The sequence below is a fragment of the Gymnoscopelus braueri genome, assembly GCF_963280865.1.
Source record: "Gymnoscopelus braueri genome assembly, chromosome: 19".
Taxonomy (NCBI): Eukaryota; Metazoa; Chordata; class Actinopteri; order Myctophiformes; family Myctophidae; genus Gymnoscopelus; species Gymnoscopelus braueri.
Genome location: NC_137621.1, coordinates 7,929,075 through 7,946,499, shown reverse-complemented (window position 1 = coordinate 7,946,499; position 17,425 = coordinate 7,929,075). Strand labels below are relative to the sequence as shown.

At 41.1% G+C, this 17,425-nt stretch overlaps 1 protein-coding gene across 1 annotated transcript in view; it reads left to right on the top strand.

Annotated features, from left to right (window-relative positions):
• LOC308074182 (cysteine-rich motor neuron 1 protein-like) overlaps positions 1-17,425 on the top strand; it is a gene marked incomplete at its 3' end in the record, with an annotated part of 188,303 nt that overhangs the window by 39,210 nt on the left and 131,668 nt on the right. The window contains exon 2 of the mRNA XM_080413514.1: positions 16,888-17,061. Coding sequence (XP_080269640.1) covers positions 16,888-17,061 — 174 coding nt within the window. The remainder of the gene's footprint in view (positions 1-16,887; positions 17,062-17,425) is intronic.

The following is a 17,425-nucleotide window of genomic DNA, read 5'->3' as shown; positions in this document are numbered from 1 at the left end:
GGAGTAAAAGTACAATATTTACCTCTGAGATGTAGTGGAGTAGAAGTAAAAGTATTGGACATTGGAAATACTCAAGTAAAGTACAAATACCTCAAAATTGTACTACTTAATTACTGTATTTACTTAAGTAAATGTACTTAGTTACTTTCCACCACTGGTTACGACCTCTATGGTGTGATTGGTGAATGCGTAAACAATGGATGAAGGCCTCTGTGCAAAGCTTGATAAATGAGGGGGGGCCACTAAATAAAAAAACAGTGAAAGGTTTAAACCACTCAAACCCCAGAATCCGTATACTGTGGGGAAAGCTTTGGCTGAAAATAGCAGATGTACAAGCTCACAGTGAGTGAACAGAAAACAGAACATACATTAGTGCAGAGCCCTGAGGGACTCCGGTCAACCACATAGCAGTGGTTTTCAACCCCTTTCATATCAAGGTCCATTATTTATTCAGCATTTGAGCCACGGAACCACCGTTTGATGAGATTTAGACTCTCAGACCAAGACCAAGATTTTGTCCTCAATTCCATGCTGTGTTGATGTTGGTATCATAGGAGAGACAACAGGCAAACGTTAATCAAAATAACAATTATTTAATTAAGTAATGCAGATGTTTAACAATAATTTAACTCTTGAGACCCTTACGGGTCCATTTGGTATCATTTTACGCTCTCAAGAGTTAAAGATCTACCTAATAAGGGTCCATTTGGTTACCAACTCTCCATCATTTAGCCAGACCACTGGTTGGAAAAACCACTGCCATAAATAGGATTTAAGTGGTCAAACACAATAGTAAAACCCACCTGGCATTGAAAACCACACTCCCCCCATATCGTTGCTGTCGTAGAAACCTTGTATAACCCCCCCGCCCCCCCCCCCCCCCCCCACACACAAAAAAAACTGATAAAATAAAATAAATATGGAGATACAAGGTTTCTGCCCGACGACAACAGCGAGGATAATATATTGCCGGTGCGATGGCTGGCCCATCTCTCAGTTGTAGATTTGTCTACATGATTGACTGTGCCCTCAAGCCCAGAGAAGCAAGAGAGCCAAGGCTCTGTGTGATGGCGTCACCGGGGGGACTTCTTTGTGTTTGGACGTGCTCCACTGATAGCGGATCACACACTGACATCGTAGAGACAGCCTTTCTAGCAGACCTTGGCTGCTTCTATACAAGCACAGTTCTTTCTGGCTGCTTGCTAGCCTTACGGACAGTTCAACAGAAGCTCTGTTTGATCTGTCCACGGTTCAAAGACAAAACAGTGTCTGCCACCGACCGCTCTGCCTGGGTCTCTACCAGGAGTGGCCGTCTGCAGTGTTGCCAGATTCTGTGAGAGAGACAAGGAACCAGGTCTAGGAAAAAACAGCCCAGCGATGCGACGCGTTGTGAGCTTTTGAAGAAGCATTTGAAGAAGCACATGAGGACCCACACGGGAGAGAGACCCTACAAGTGTGAAGTCTGTGGCAGAGACTTTATTCAAAGTGTACACTTTTTGTACCATTTAATGACTCACAGTCAAACAAGATGACTTTTTTTTCTCTCTAATGCAGTGGTTTTCAACCAGTGGTCAGCTTGTAGATCTGCTATTTTTGAAAAATCATGAAAAGTTGTGCAAATATTTATTTTTTTCCCTATTTTTGTGCGGGTATTTGTAAATCTAATCTTTGCTTCTGGGGGTTCCTGGAACTAAATGTTCGCTTTAAAAAATATATAATCCAAGATTTTGCCACAAATTTTCACGATTTTTCAAAAATAGCAGATATACAAGCTCAGCGAGCTTGTATATCTGCTATTTTTTAATAGCCAAAGACATCTAAAAATGACACAGATGTGTTCCCGGTCTTAACACATCGACCGCCAGAGGTTAATCTCATAATGTACTCACCAGTGCCAAGGTGTTTTTGTTGTTTTTTTGTTTTTTTTCATGTCGCCATAGATCTTGTTAAAATCCTTAAGATTGAGCCATACACGGTCTGTTTACATCCGCGACATCTCAACGTATCTCCCAGTGAAAATCACGTGTCAAACGGGGCATCCATGTTGTAGTTAGAGCGGATTACGTTAAACAGTGAAATGCGAGGAGAAAAAACTACAGGAAGAGAATTGAGTTTCAGTTTCGTCTGTAGAATGGGAGCGGACGTGATCGTCAAAACCGGATCCCAAATAATTCCGTTTCCGGTCATCAAACCGGAAACGGAAGTGGATCAAAAAAAATCCGAAAGTGAACCCGGACATTATTAGCGCGAAAAGACTGTGGACCGTAGGGCTACGGTCTCGGCGCTTAACAGTTGGATTTAACGGACCGTAGGACTACGTTCTTGGCGGTTAATGTGTTAACACATTGACCGCCAGAGGTTAATCTCATAATGTACTCACCAGTGCCAACGTTTTATTGTTGTTTTTTGTTTTTTTCACGTTGCCATAGACCTCGTTAAAATCCTTAAGATTGAGCTCTGCACTGTTTGTAAACATCGCGGAGATCTCCCTGCGTGTACCAGTCCAAACCACGTGTCAAACGGGGCATCCATGTTGTAGTTAGAACGGTTTAGGTTAAACAGTGATCAGCGAGGAGAAAAACTAAAAATGGCGTTGCAGTGTGCGCTTTAGAATGGAGTCCTATGGGATCGGCAAAACGTGATCCTGAATAATTCCATTTCCGGTGGTGTTACAATGAAATGTGCCGTACTAGAAAATTGAAAAAAGTTTTTTTTTTCGAAAAAAAGGAAAAAGCACCACAGCCCGTAGGCTACGGGATCGGCGCTTTACAGTTGGATTTATCGGCCCGTAGGCTACGGGCCTGGCGGTGAGAGTGTTAATGGGTTAATAGACACAGTGGCGCAACATTTAATCGAACTAATCGATTATAAAGAATTATGAACTTGAATTAAATCGTTTTGTTTAATAATCTTTTTTTAAATACTATAGCAAAGATAGCGGTAATAGCTGATATAAAAGTTCACCCAATATGTATCTCGGCCATTAGCACAATTTGTACGTGACACCGCTGTGCGACAAAATATAGAATAATGAAAAATATATATATAATTTTTTCACGTTGATTCATTGATGTATTAAAAAAAAACACAGACAGGGATTAAAGCAAATTTATATAATTGCACGACTGAAACTTTTTTGTCGGGCCAATAATTCCCAATCTGTCATTTAGTGAAACGGCATGAAAGGAGCCCCGCGTCGCTCGTAGTTCTGTTTCCTGAACAGGGCTTAGAAGTGGCTCTAAGAGAAAACATCTGAAGCTAAAAAACGGGCAAATTGTTGGAGTAGATTTGTTCTCATTGACTAGAACATGTTGTTTCTCTGAAGTTCACTGTCTTCACTGTGAACGTGTGTTTCTGTTTGCCAATCCATAATGCCTCATTTTGTATCAGGCAGTGTTCACAGGACATTGAAAGCTGCCGGTAGGCTTTTGAACGTTTTGCTGCTCAGTGCCAGTGGTGGAAAGTAACTAAGTACATGTACTTAACTCATTCAGTGCCAATGAAATAAAAAAAATAATTGCGAACTTTGCCAGCAATTTTTCAATTTTCTTATACCTTTTTCAAGTAGTCACAGAATATTTATCTCCACGTATAATCGATCCCCTGATGGGTGCTAATCACTGAGGGTTGCACTGTGTGGTTTCACAAATGTCAACGAGGTCATTGGACCTTGTTGACATTAATTGTCTGCCTTTTGAAAATAACATGATAACATTGAAAAATACATGGTAAAAAAAAAGTGCTCAGGAGCCGAGATACAGCCTTTTTCAGTAATAAGTTAAACAAGAAGTGAATGGAGCAGCAAATCTTCAAATGATGATATCTTGGGTTCTGAATGTTTAAAAAAAAATAAAAACACGTCAAACACGTCATTGACACGTTGCGCCATTGCGGTAAAACACGTGAAACACGTCAATGGCACTCAACGAGTTAAGTACTGTACTTAAAGTACAATTTTGAGGTATTTTTTACTGGAGTATTTCCAATTTTCGATACTTTAACTTCTACTCCACTGCATCTCAGAGGAAAATATTGTACTTTTACTCGACTACAATTATTTGAAAACTTTAGTTACTTTGCAGATATACATCATTATATTATGAAACGTACATTAACCACTTTAGCCCTATTTTCTACATGGGCTATTTGAAAATAGCCGATCTACAAGCTCACAACGCGTCACATCACATCACATCACATCACATTACAGACCCATCCTTAACTATCTATCTTTTACTAACTTTGGCTATTCAAAAATAGCAGATATACAAGCTCATAGCTTGTAGATCTGCTATTTTTGAAAAATAAAAAATAAAAGAAGGCATACTGTGGGTCTTCTCGGATCCACTCAGTTATTACACATAATGATGGACAGACCCGAGTTCTGAGGTAATAGCGCCGATTCCGACCCGGTACCGAGTGATTAATGATACAACATGGATCCAACCCGTACGGGTCTCGGGTTCTGTCAGGTATTTATGGAATCGGGGGGGCCCGTGAAGATCTCTAATTTGTAGGCCAATCAATTTGGTAACTTCAGCCTGGGGGTGACATTAAGTTATTCCGCCAGTGGATCTACACTGATCTCAGATATTGCCTAGATGGAATCCAAATGACAGAAATCCGTCGCCATGACAGAAAACTTGAATCCATGCTTACAGTATTTTTTTTTTTAGTTGCTTCTCAATTCATCTAAAAAAGCAATCGATTGAATAATCGCTAAGAAAATAATCAATTGTCGCAGCCCTAATGAGATGAATGAATCTATTATTATCCCCCAAAGGGAAATAGTCTTTTTGTTGTTGGGTAATCTCAATGTAGAGGTCTGTGTGTACAGGGGTCACAACGGCGTCCATGAGAGCTGGTTGGTATTCAGTGCCTTGCTCCACGGCACTTCAAAAGGGAAACACACGGCCACAGCTCTCACCCATGTTTAACAGTCGCCAGTCGGTCTCTTTGTTCTTTAACCCTTTAAAACCGGGAACGCATCTGTGTCATTTTAGATTTTAGCTATAACCATTATTTTACACTTTGGCTATTCAAAAATAGCAGATCTACAAGCTCATAGCACGGCACGAGTGCCGCGCTATGAGCTTGTAGATCTGCTATTTTTGGAAAAATCTTTGCAAATCTTTGAATATATATATATATTTTTTAAGCGGAACATTTTGACTCATGTTACAACTTCTGGGGATCCCTAGAACAAAATATTTTGAGATGGGGGTCCACGGCCAAATACATATCATTTTGGGTGGTCCTTGGCATGAAAAAAAAACATTGATATTATAGCAGCATATGTTTTTTTCTTTCAAATAACTGTTAGGATTTAGAAGACATTTGTAGAATCCCCCCAGAAGCAAAGATTTGAGTTTCAAATGTTCGCTTAAAAAAAGAAATACACTCAAAGATGTGCGCACATTTTCACAAAAAAAAAAAAAGCAGATCCACAAGCTCATAGTGCGGCACTCGGTGCCGTGCTATGAGCTTGTATATCTGCTATTTTTTGAATAGCCAAAGACATCTTAAAATGACACAGATGCGTTCCCGGTCTTAATGGGTTAAAACAGAAAAGCGCCCGGCCGGCGACCAGATTAGCGTAGCTAAATAGACTCAATCAGGTTTACCTCTGGGAGAGAGAGAGAGAGGGAGGGAGAGAGAGAGAGGGAGAGTCGCTCATGCTTGCGTTGGACTGATTCTAACTGTTTCTCTAACACAGGGGAGTTTTAGAGGACACGTGTTGTCTTTTAATCTGCACTCTGCCTCCCATTGTCAAAAATCATTTTGGTTACATTGTAATCAATTAAAAACTTGAAACACAATTGCTCACTGCAGAGACAAGATTGCCATACACATGCACGCGTGCATGTGTATGGCACACACACAGAGACACAGAGACACGCACGCACGCACACACGCACGCACGCACGCCACACACACACACACACACACACACACACACACACACACACACACGATACAATTGACAGCATGATGATGGCTTGTCTTAATAACAGGTTGTGAAGGCAACTGATTGATAGGTAATGACACGGGACACACCTGCAGGTCTATAGTTAATGGGGCGTCCACTCGTTAGGGCTAATGATGTACACACACGCACACACACACGCACGCACGCACGCACACGCACACGCACACACACACAGAGTACTGCTGTTGTTAGAGGGAACGATGGCATAAAGCTGAAAAACCCAGCTTGCTGAGTTTTGTCACAGTCATAGTTATCAGATAAAATGCCAAACTGCTGTCAGGCTATTTTTTTAATTATTTTTTTCCGGCGGACTGCTACTAAAGAAGCGGAACGGAAACGGTTCACTGTATAAAGTAGAATCGTAGAAAATAAAAACGTTTTCATAACGATATAATAAGACGAGCATTGTGTGCATGCGTACTCTTCGTACTTAGCGAAGGCCTGTGCTGCGACTTGACATTCTGATTGCTTCGTCTTTTATGCTGATGTACGACCATATGGCACATTCTCAGATGTTTTTATTTTTATTGTTTTAATGTGACACACTCCACAGCTGCTACGACTTCAGTTTGGGATCTGTGTTATTATGTGTTGTTGGCTGTATTGTTGCTATCAGGCAGAAACCTTTATTCTCCATATTTAAACTTGTTTTCCCGTAAATTAACCCTTTAAGACCTGAAGCCGATTCGGCTTCAGGTCTAAATCCCAACAGTTTTCTGAAAAAACGTATGTTTCTATATCAGTGGTGCTCAAACTTTTTCATGACAAGGACCCCCAAAATTATATGTATATGGCCGCAGACCCCCATCTCAAAATAGTTTGTTCCAGGGACCCCCAGAAGCAAAGATTTGAGTAAAAGAATTTAGCTTTAAAACAATATATTTTCAAAGATTTGCACAGATTTTCCAAAAATATCAGATCTACAAGCTCATAGCGCGGCACTCAGTGCCATGCTATGAGCTTGTATATCTGATATTTTTGAATAGCCAAAGTGTAAAATAATGCTTTTTTAGCTCAAATCAAAAAGTAACACAGATGCGTTCCAGGTCTTAATGGGTTAATGCACTACTATGTCGTAGCACTCGGTGCCGCGCTATGAGCTTGTATATCTGCTATATTATTTGTTTAGCCAAAGAAATCTAAAGTGTCACAGATGCGTTCCTGGATTGAATGGGCTAAGTAGTTAAACGTACATGTCAATGACTCTTTACTCTTAACTCTTTAGTGAGGCTCTGATTGGCTTTGGGCTTATGACATCACATGCCAACACTACCACAACACAGTAGCATCCTATTTATGACAGAGTCTGGGATCTGTCTGGCAAACCGAAATAGTTACAGAAGAACAACATTGTGATGGAAACTTTGGAAGAGCAATAAACAAGTGGAGCTGATAAACAGTCTGTGCTGCAGACTGTGTTATTTGTTTTATTGTTGAACTATGAAATATTCCAAGATGTTTTGACTGGCACCATATTTTCCTAGCAGTAACCCTGTGTAGACGGAACGAAGGCGTACAGAGTCAACTCGGGTACAGGTTCTTGAGTCTAGAGCAGGGGTTTTCAACCTTTTTCAAGGCGAGGACCCCTAAATTGATATATACATTTGGCCGCGGACCCCCATCTGAATTTTTTTTGGCCCAGGGGCCTCCGGAAGTTAAGATTTGAGTTAAAAATGTTCGCTTTAAAATATATATTCAAAGATATGCACACATTTTCCAGGATTTTTCAAAAAATAGCAGATCTACAAGCTCATAGCGCGGCACGCTTGTATATCTGCTATTTTTGAATAGCCAAAGCGAGGTGGTTAAAATGATTGTGACGCTATGTTAACTAATTTAGCTGGGGACCCCCTGGTACCCCTCCAAGGACCACTGGTGGTCCCCGGACCACTGGTTGAAAACCACTGGTCTAGAGGGTTAAATTATCATTGGTTAAATGATCAACTTATCGATAATGTTTTATAATTGATTAAATTGATTAGTTCAACTTCCTGTTGCACCACTATGCTACTTTGCAGGTCATCTTGTTGTTATAATACTTCACTGTCATAAAATAAAATAAAATAGCAGCACGAGCAACATGTTGTGAGCTTGTAGATCAGCTGTGTTTTGTTTTGCAGCACACTCGTAATTAAGGCATTATTTATTCATTTTTTTTTAATATATATTTTTTGGTAGCAAAAGTATCAGATCTACAAGCTCGAAACGCGGCGCGAAAGATCTGCTACTTTTGATGCTTTTGTGTGACGCTGTAGTACAATCGAGGATTTGTTCATTCATGAAATTACACAAAAAGTTAACGTATGGAGATGAGAGGTTTCTGCCCGACAGCGCTGACGTGTTGCATTGAGCAACCTTTCTGTGTTGGTCTGGCAGACGTGTCAAACATGACGGAAGTGATTGATTATGCGCACTAGTTACTCCTCTTACTTAGCCCCACACACACACACACACACACACACACACACACACACACACACACACACACACACACACACACACACACACACACGTTTGTATTACTATTCTTGTGGGGACATAGACATTTTAGGACACCAATGTTATAAATGCTATTTTTAACATACCTGTAGTTTTTGGAGCAGCAAATCTTCAGATCACGATATATTGGGTTCTGATCATCTCCCCCCCCCCCAATTTTTTTTTTGTAATAACTTGTTCTTGGAACCACTCCAGTGGGTTTTTTTCCAACCACTGGAAAAAATACATTTTCAAAAATAGCAGATCTACAAGCTCGTATTAGCTTGTATATCTGCTATTTTTGAATAGCCAAATAAATCTTAAAATGATGCGTTCCCGTTCTTAATGGGTTAACCAGAAAACAACCATTTCTGCTGTGAGGAACAAGGAAAACAATGTCCACCCAATGTATTTATCACATTCTGCTAAACTTGTGGGGGCGTTCGTTCCCTCACGAGTATAGTCACACACACACACACACACACACACACACACACACACACACACACACACACACACACACACACACACACACACACACACACACACACACACACACACACACAGGGGAATGGCCTGTTGCCTATTGGCAAAAAACTATGCTAATTGTCCAGATGCTTGGCCCTCCTCCGTGACCCCAGCCAAGCGTTGCCATTGGGCCCCGAGGGCGTCGGTCTTCTGTGAGCGGAGCAAACCCATTGGCTGTCGGCACCGCTGACTTTCAAACGACTCTTGTTCTAAATGGCTGCTAAATATGGACGCCTCCCAGCCAAAAACACAGACACACACACTGCACCTTTCACATGCCATGCCAGACACACACACACACACACACACACACACACACACACACACACACACACACACACACACACACACACCGTGGTGTCCTTAGTGCACTGTGCGGCGTCTGGCGTGCAGACAATGAAACCAGTGTTGCCAAGTCTGCATATAACAAGCGACTTCCGGGGGCTTTGTTTTTCTGTTAAGTTGCTTGTTAATATTGGTAGTTGTAGCAGGTTGCATTGTTGTTCTGGTCTCGCCTTATGTTTGTAAACCATCGGTTCTCAAATAATTTCATGTCAAGGACCCCCCAAATTGATATGTATTATTTGTCCACGGATTCCCCCCCCCCCCATCTGAAAATATGTTCTGCCCGGGACCAAATGTTTCAAAAATGTGTGTGTGTGTGTGTGTGAGAGATAATGTGGCCTGGTCGCTTATTTTGGGCTTGTTTTTATAGACCTGGTCGCTTGTTTCTCTCGCAAAGTATGGCAACACCGATGGGGACGACAGCTCACAATGAAAGGCATTTCACACGAGGATCCCAGAGCAGATAACAGACACTATATCTAGACTGTCTAGGTCGGCCAACAAATCAACATTACAAGGGTGGAAATACAACCAGGAAGGACCGCCTTTTTGTTCCAGTAAAAAACAAATGGCCTGCACTTTTTAACTTTAGCTTTTTACCCCCTTTTTAGTCATTACGCCAATTAGTGGTGGGAAAAAAGGTTCATTTCAGTGAACGAACGATTTCGTTCACGTTCGCGGCAATGATTCGTTCAAATGATTCGTTCACGCTCTTGTTCAGTAGCGCTATTTTCTAGCGTTCAAAATGTACTTGAGTAAAAGTACAAAAGTATTGGCATCAAAATATACTTAAAGTACCAATGCAGTGCTTCATGGGGTGTGTAATAGATAGAAAATAAGTAATTTTTTGGGTGAACTACTCCTTTAAGGAATAGAAGCAATACCACTGCTGTTAGAAAAAAGTTACCGTCTCGTCTTTCCAGCCAATAATAGAAGAGTATCGATAGTGGTGTCAATAAAGACTTGGGTCGTTAAGCAGTCTCCAGAATGGTATCAATACCAACAAAAATTAACGATCCGCAGGCCGTCTCAAGAATGGTGTCACTGTCAATAACAAATAAAGATTAACGATCCCAATCCTTTACTGATGAGATTTCAACAGAAAAGCCTGACTCACATGTTGGGAAATAATTAACCCATGCCAGTCCCATATCTTGTAGTCCCTGCAGTGTATAGCAGTGGTTCTCAAACTTTTTCATGTCAAGGACCCCCCAAAATGATATGTATTTTGCCGTGGACCACCGCTATCGATGAAGGGGATGCCAGGGATTTTTCAAAAATATCAGATCAGATTTTTACGTAATAATCAATCCCTGTTTTGGGTGACAATCTTTAATGTCATTCATTATTAATTCATCTCTTTATTTTTTATTTTAATAAATAAATACAATAAATATAAAAGAGTGCTTAACTCATTCACTGCCAGAACTTTTTTATTTTTGCATTTGACAAACTGCCAGAGATTTTTCATAGAAAAAGAAAGTACTCAGGAGCCAAGATACAAAATGTTTAAGTTTTAAGTTAACAAGGAAGTGGATTGGAGTCTAGATCTTCAACAAATCATATCTCCTTGGTCTTTAGGTTAAAAATTAAATAAATAAATAAGGAAAAAAAAATTAAAAGTCGTTAGTCGTTCTTGGCAGTGGGGGCTTAAAGGACAAAAGTCGTTTTAGTCGTTCTAGGCAGTGAATGAGTTAAGTGGTTAATTGATTTGTTGAAACATAAACATATTTTAAAAGTTTATATTGAAAAAAAAACCTGCTTCTCAATTATTCGATGAATCAATATAATAATGGTAAAGGATAATACTATATAGATGGAGCCCTACGGGTTAACAGTAGTGCATTTGGACATCCCGTGGGAAGCTGGTAAATCCATAGTCATTGTCCTACAGTACAGGTCTTATCCAAGGTTTACACTGCAGATAGATGGATGGATGGATGGATGGATAGATAGATACAGTAGATGCCAGAGAATCAGTGAGTTCAGCTTGTCCCTGATGAGAGCTTCCAGCACAACGTTGCATCCATCTGTCTCAGCAGCAGCAGCAGGCTGCTCAGCTACCTTTCCCTGCAGCTGTGGTTAGTTAGCCCATTAAGGCCGGGAACTCATCCGTGTCATTTTCAGATTTATTTGGGCTATTAAAAAAATATAGCAGATATACAAGCTCATAGTGCTGCACAGAGTGCTGCGCTACGAGCTTGTAGATTTAGATTTTTTTTGCAAATCTTTGAATAGGCTTTATATGTTTTAAAGTGAACATTTTTAACTGCTTCTCGGGGGGGGTTCCTGGAACAACATATTTTGAGCTGGGGGACCCCCTGGCGACCCCCCACAATTATATGTATTTGGCCGCGACCAAATACATATCATTTTGGGGGGTCCCTGACATGGAAAAGTTGGAGCACCACTGATATAGCAACATACTGTTAGGATTTAGAGATGTATTTGGCCGTCTCAAAATGTTTTGTTCCAGGGACCCCCCAGAAGCAAAGATATGAGTAAATGTTTGCTTTAAAAATATATATATATTCAAAGATTTGCAATAATGTTCAGATAAAAAAAAAAAAAGCAGATCTATAAGCTCATGAGCTTGTAGATCTGCTATTTTTTGAATAGCCAAATAAATCTTAAAATTACACAGCTGCGTTCCCGGTGGTAGCGGGTTAGAGTCAAAGGGGAGCAGCTCACTGCACACACACTCACTACGGCTCCGCCTTGTCTTGGTGGTTCTTATCCTGACTAACCGCAGACCCGGGGCCGTAAGAGAGAGTATAAGACTACAGCAGGGGTCTTCAACCGGGGGTCCAGGACCCCTAGGGGGTCCTCAGAGTTACTACAGGGGGTCCGCAAAATCTTTGTGTGATATGATTTTTTTTCTTTTTACCACTTGAACCCTAGCATCCCTTTTTATGAGGGGAACATTAGTCGAAAATAGCAGATCTACAAGCTCAGAACGCAGAGGCGTTCTGAGCTTGTAGATCGGCTATTTTTGGCAAAATAGACAAAAAAGTTTAATATGAAACACAATTTTATACGATATAGAGGGGGTCCCTGCTTCATCTCTCTCTCAGCTAGGGGGTCCTTGGCCTGAAAACGCTGAAGACCCCTGGACTACAGTGTAAAAAAAACTGGCCGATCACACATTTTTTTTGGGTCCGAGACCGATCTTCATTTTTGAGAGCGCAAGACCAGTGGTTGTCAAGGTAACCCCCACATTAACGTGTATTTGGCCGCAGACCCCCATTCGATTTTTTTTCTTTTTAAATAGCAGATGGCAATCGGGTTAAAGTGGTTAAAGGGATAGTTCACCCAAGAAAATTCAATTCAATTCGATGACCTGCGGACCGGTAGGCAGTGGTTCCGGCAGGAGACACATGACAACATTAGCATTAGCCACATCTCTCTACACTCATCACAGTGATGACGACATTAGCATTAGCCACAGAAGAACGTTGACCTCTCAATGCAGTCCAACCTTGTGTCCATCACCTCCTGCCTTTTGTTAAGTTGTACATTATACCATGCTGCCATGGCTTTTGGCAGCAGCCGCCGTGATCTGGTTAAAAGTGCCTCGTGCCCTTTTTGTCCAACCACTTCATCTTAACAGTAAAGATGCTGTGTCAGGTTTCCCTCTCATCCTGTCTCATTCCAGCTTGGAGAATGACTTGGCAATCTGCCTCTTTTTTTTTTTTTTTTTGCCCGCCGGTGGTGGGCGGTACGTGGAGTGCTGTTACTTTAAAGCTCAGTTTCTGTGAATAAAATGTGATTTTTGTCCAATCTGTTTTGGTAGAGTCTGTGAAAGGGCCACTTTACCCCTTTTTTCAACCTATACCTTCATGTAATTGGTCCTCACTAATGCTCGTTATAAAGTGGAACCATTTATGTCTACTCACTCTCTGTGTCTCAGAGTGAGTATACAGGTCAACCCCGAACTTTTTTTAATTGAATACTTTTGAATTTTGAATTGAATTCAACACTTTATTAGCAGTTTGGGGGAAGAAAAGCTTTTTATTTTACAACAAAAGAAAGCCCTTGGCTTGTTTCCATTGGGGTCCTTTGTACTCAATTCATAGACACATTAATGACAGACAAATATACGCTACTATGCAAAACATCATATACAACAGTTTGAAAACAAAAACAAAAATATTTACTGTAAACCGTAGGCTTTGACTTTTACAGGGGGACAGTTTTGAATTGCAGCCCACCTGTAAGTGCTCTTTTAGAGCAGAGTTTTGAAGGAGAGTAGGGATTTACACTCCTTTACGGCTGTTGGTGTAGGCGCTCCACATTTATGTGGCATAGCAGGAGAACGAGTTTAACCCCTTGTTTGAGCCAAATCTGGGTTGGACGTGATCAGTAGAGCTCCCTCTGGTGTTGTGATTGTGGACTTCATTGACGATTTTGAAGTAGTTTGGCATGGTACATGGGTGTCTTTGTGGTGTAGTGTATCTTGTAGACCAGACTCTGTCTTAAATGGACCCTTATATGATTTGTCTGATGTCACAGTCAGCATAATCTCTCAAGAACAGCTTCTGCACTGCGTTGGAATCTGTCGGGGAGGTTCGTCATAACATGTGCGCATGGGCGTGCCTTCAGATCAGGAAGCAGGCCGCGCTTTACCCAATCAAATGTAGTGGGCGGGATTCACGTGTCCGTCGATCCTTCCCCACTCGAAACAAACCGAAACTAATTTAACAATAGCGTCCGCGGAGCAGACAAAACCACGGAAAGATATTCACATTTTAACTTACTCTTTCATCATAGAAACAAGTGGGCTTATAACCAAAACGATCCATGTTCTCTGGGAGAAGTGGTGTTAGTGTTCCGTGTAGAAATATTGTTAGTGGGAATGAAAACATAGTCGCACCAACCGGAAGTGATGCGCTGAAGGCATACAACAAACACCGGTTTCCTTGCGCTCTGGCGTTACGTTTTCTTCCGCCCAGAGCCAACAGACATAGAACAAACAGCAGAGGGCGCTGTTTTTCATTTTCAGTTGGCGATGGGTTCCCAGATTGCAGTCAGCATGACACCTTCCATATTTTCAAGCCTGAAGTGGGTTACAACAGTTATCAGGACAGATATGTTATGGCAGTCATCTATATTGTATAATATATATATCTACAACTACTACTACTACTATCAACTAAACACATACAACACCTATTTACACATTAGTGTGCTGCCTGCCCTCTAGTATACTCTAGTAAGTAACAGTGGCGGAAAAAGTACTCACATTTTTTTACTTAAGTAAAAGTATCAATACCATGTAGAAATACTCTGTTACAGGTAAAAGTCTGGAATTCAAAATTGACTTGAGTAAAAGTACAAAAATTTTCGCATTCGCAAAGTACTCATTTAGCAGAATGTCCCATTTCACAAGTTTCCAAAATGTATAAAAATGCTTTGAAAATAGCAGATGTACAAGCTCAGGTGTGAGCTTGTAGATTGGCTATTTTCCAATGGCCTATGTAAGTATGCATAGGGCTGGTTCATGTTGTCCTTTTGCTTGTTCTTGGTATTCATCCAACATTTAGTGCATATTAATTATCCCTACGCCTTTAACCCATTAAGACCTGGAACGCATCTGTGTCACTTTAGATTCTTTGGCTATTCAAAAATAGCAGATCTACAAGCTCATAGCGCGGCACCGAGTGCCGCGCTACGAGCTTGTAGATCTGCTATTTTTGAAAAATCGTGAAAAATATTTTTTTATATTTTTCCCGATTTCTTTTTTAGGATTTCAATTTTTTTTTACGCGGCCTCAGGTCTTAATGGGTTAAGAAGATTCCACACCTACGTGGACACACTTTGATGGACCAGGCTGCAGACTGCTTTCTTTTTTCTTTTTGGGCAGAATATGATGAATTGTGTATGAGCCAAGCTCCCCGGCCCCTTTTTGATGAGGCTGTCCAAGCTCTTAGAGTCAGACTTAATAATGCCTTATTTATGCATCATTATTATAATTTAGGAGCCGCTGCAGGTGCCATGTCTGCTTATTATAATATAAGTGACTTTGGGCCTGTTTTTCTTTTTTCCTTCTGTAAAGTCACTTGTACATTTTGGTAATTGAGGGTCTTGTGGTTTTTGGGGACTTGTTTCTAGTGTGTAATTTGTGGACCCCCAAATTAATTAATTGTATTTGTCTGTGGACCCCCCCCATCTGAACATATTTGTGCCAGGGACCCCCATACCAGATTTGTGTTGTTAAAATGTTTGAAAAAATAGATAGTTTGTAGATCTGCTATTTTCAAACGTGTGTGTATAGGTTTAACGTGCTCATGTGGCTTAGTCGCTTCGAGCTTGTAGATCTGCTATTTTTGAATAGCCAAAGTGTAAAATAATGCTTTTTAGCTCAAATCAAAAAAGAATAATGAGACGTTCTGAAAAGTTGACCCTACTGGTAGCAGAATGGAACTGCATGCTCGACGGTGTTGCTCACCGGAAAAAGCTGGTTTAGAAGCTTGTGTGGTGAGATCGGCTCATACTAGATGTGCTATTTTGACACCGTCATACAATGACAAATCAGGCTTAAAACCTAAATACATCATCAGAAGGGACTCCCTCTCAGTAAAAAACAAACAAACACCAGACCAATAAAATATTAGCGCAAACAAACCTCTATTTGTCTTTCTTCTAAAGCAAATACATCTCTCTGTTAGTTATGTTCATCTTCCCACTTCCGCATTCTTGATGTTTGCCTGGTGCATTAGATCCTATTCATCTCTGTTTCTTTGAAGTGCAAATGAGCTTTGATCTTATTATCGTTATTGTACAGTAGGAGACTGTTATGTACAGGAGGAGACCTCCTACCTACTCTGTTACCTTCTAATGTAATATACATCACATCAGAATTCATTCTACTGATCTTTAATTCATATGAACACTGCCCTTACTGTACTATAACGTTTCTGTCCATCTCTCATCTCCCGCTCTCTCTCGCTTACACACACACACACACACACACACACACACACACACACACACACACACACACACACACACACACACACACACACAAATAAATTATTACATTATAAAACATACATTAACCACTTAAGCCCTATTTTATACCTAGGTTATTTGAAAATAGCCTCTCTATAATAGATCGGCTATTTTCAAACATTTTAGTACTTTTACTTTTGATACTTTAAGTACATTTAGATACCAATACTTTTGTACTTTTACTCAAGTACATTTTGTTTTCCGTACTTTAACGTGTAACAGAGTATTTCTACATTACAGTATTGATGCATTTACTTAAGTAAAACATTTGAGTACTTTATCCACCACTGGTAACTCTGAGGACCCTCTGTTGAAGACCCCTCTGAGGACCCTTTGTTGAAGACCCCTCTGAGGACCCTCTGTTGAAGACAGACCCCTGTCACAAACGTATCCTTCAAAAAATGAGCCTCCTGCATCATTTCATGCGGCCCATCACCATAAAGTGACCTATTCGTCTCTGTCTCTGTATCCCCGCGTTGCTATTGGCAGACCCTAATTCATCTCTCTGTGTTCTCCGTGTTCTCCCATTGGCTTAGACGAGGACTGGGAGGCGGGCCAGCTGCTGGGCTTCGAACCCTGCAGCGAGAACCTGGTGACCGGCTGCAACATCCAAGATGGCCGCTGCGTGTGCCACGCCCTGCGGACGTGCACCAACCCCTTCCAGTTCCCCTCGCTGGACAGCTGCCAGACAGCCCTGCAGCACATAGAAGGTATGTGTCTGTCTGTCTGTCTGTCTGTCTGTCTGTCTGTCTGTCTGTCTGTCTGTGTGGACAGCTGCCAGGCCGTCCTGATTTGATTCATTTCATTTCATGCAACCAACATACAACGAAGGTTAAAAACACAATCAAGGATAAAAAAACCACAGTAAAGTCATAGACTCCTCTGTGGTCCCCTTACACCAGCGGTGGTTACCTTTGATGATGGAGAGGGGCCACTATATTTCCACACTCACTCCAGAGGGGCCACATTGCATAAACTGTCTCTCCGTATTTTTACTTTTTTTTGCCATTCTATGTCACACAAAAGTAGTAAAAAACAGCCGATCTACAAGCTCAAAACGCGCCGCAGTGCGAC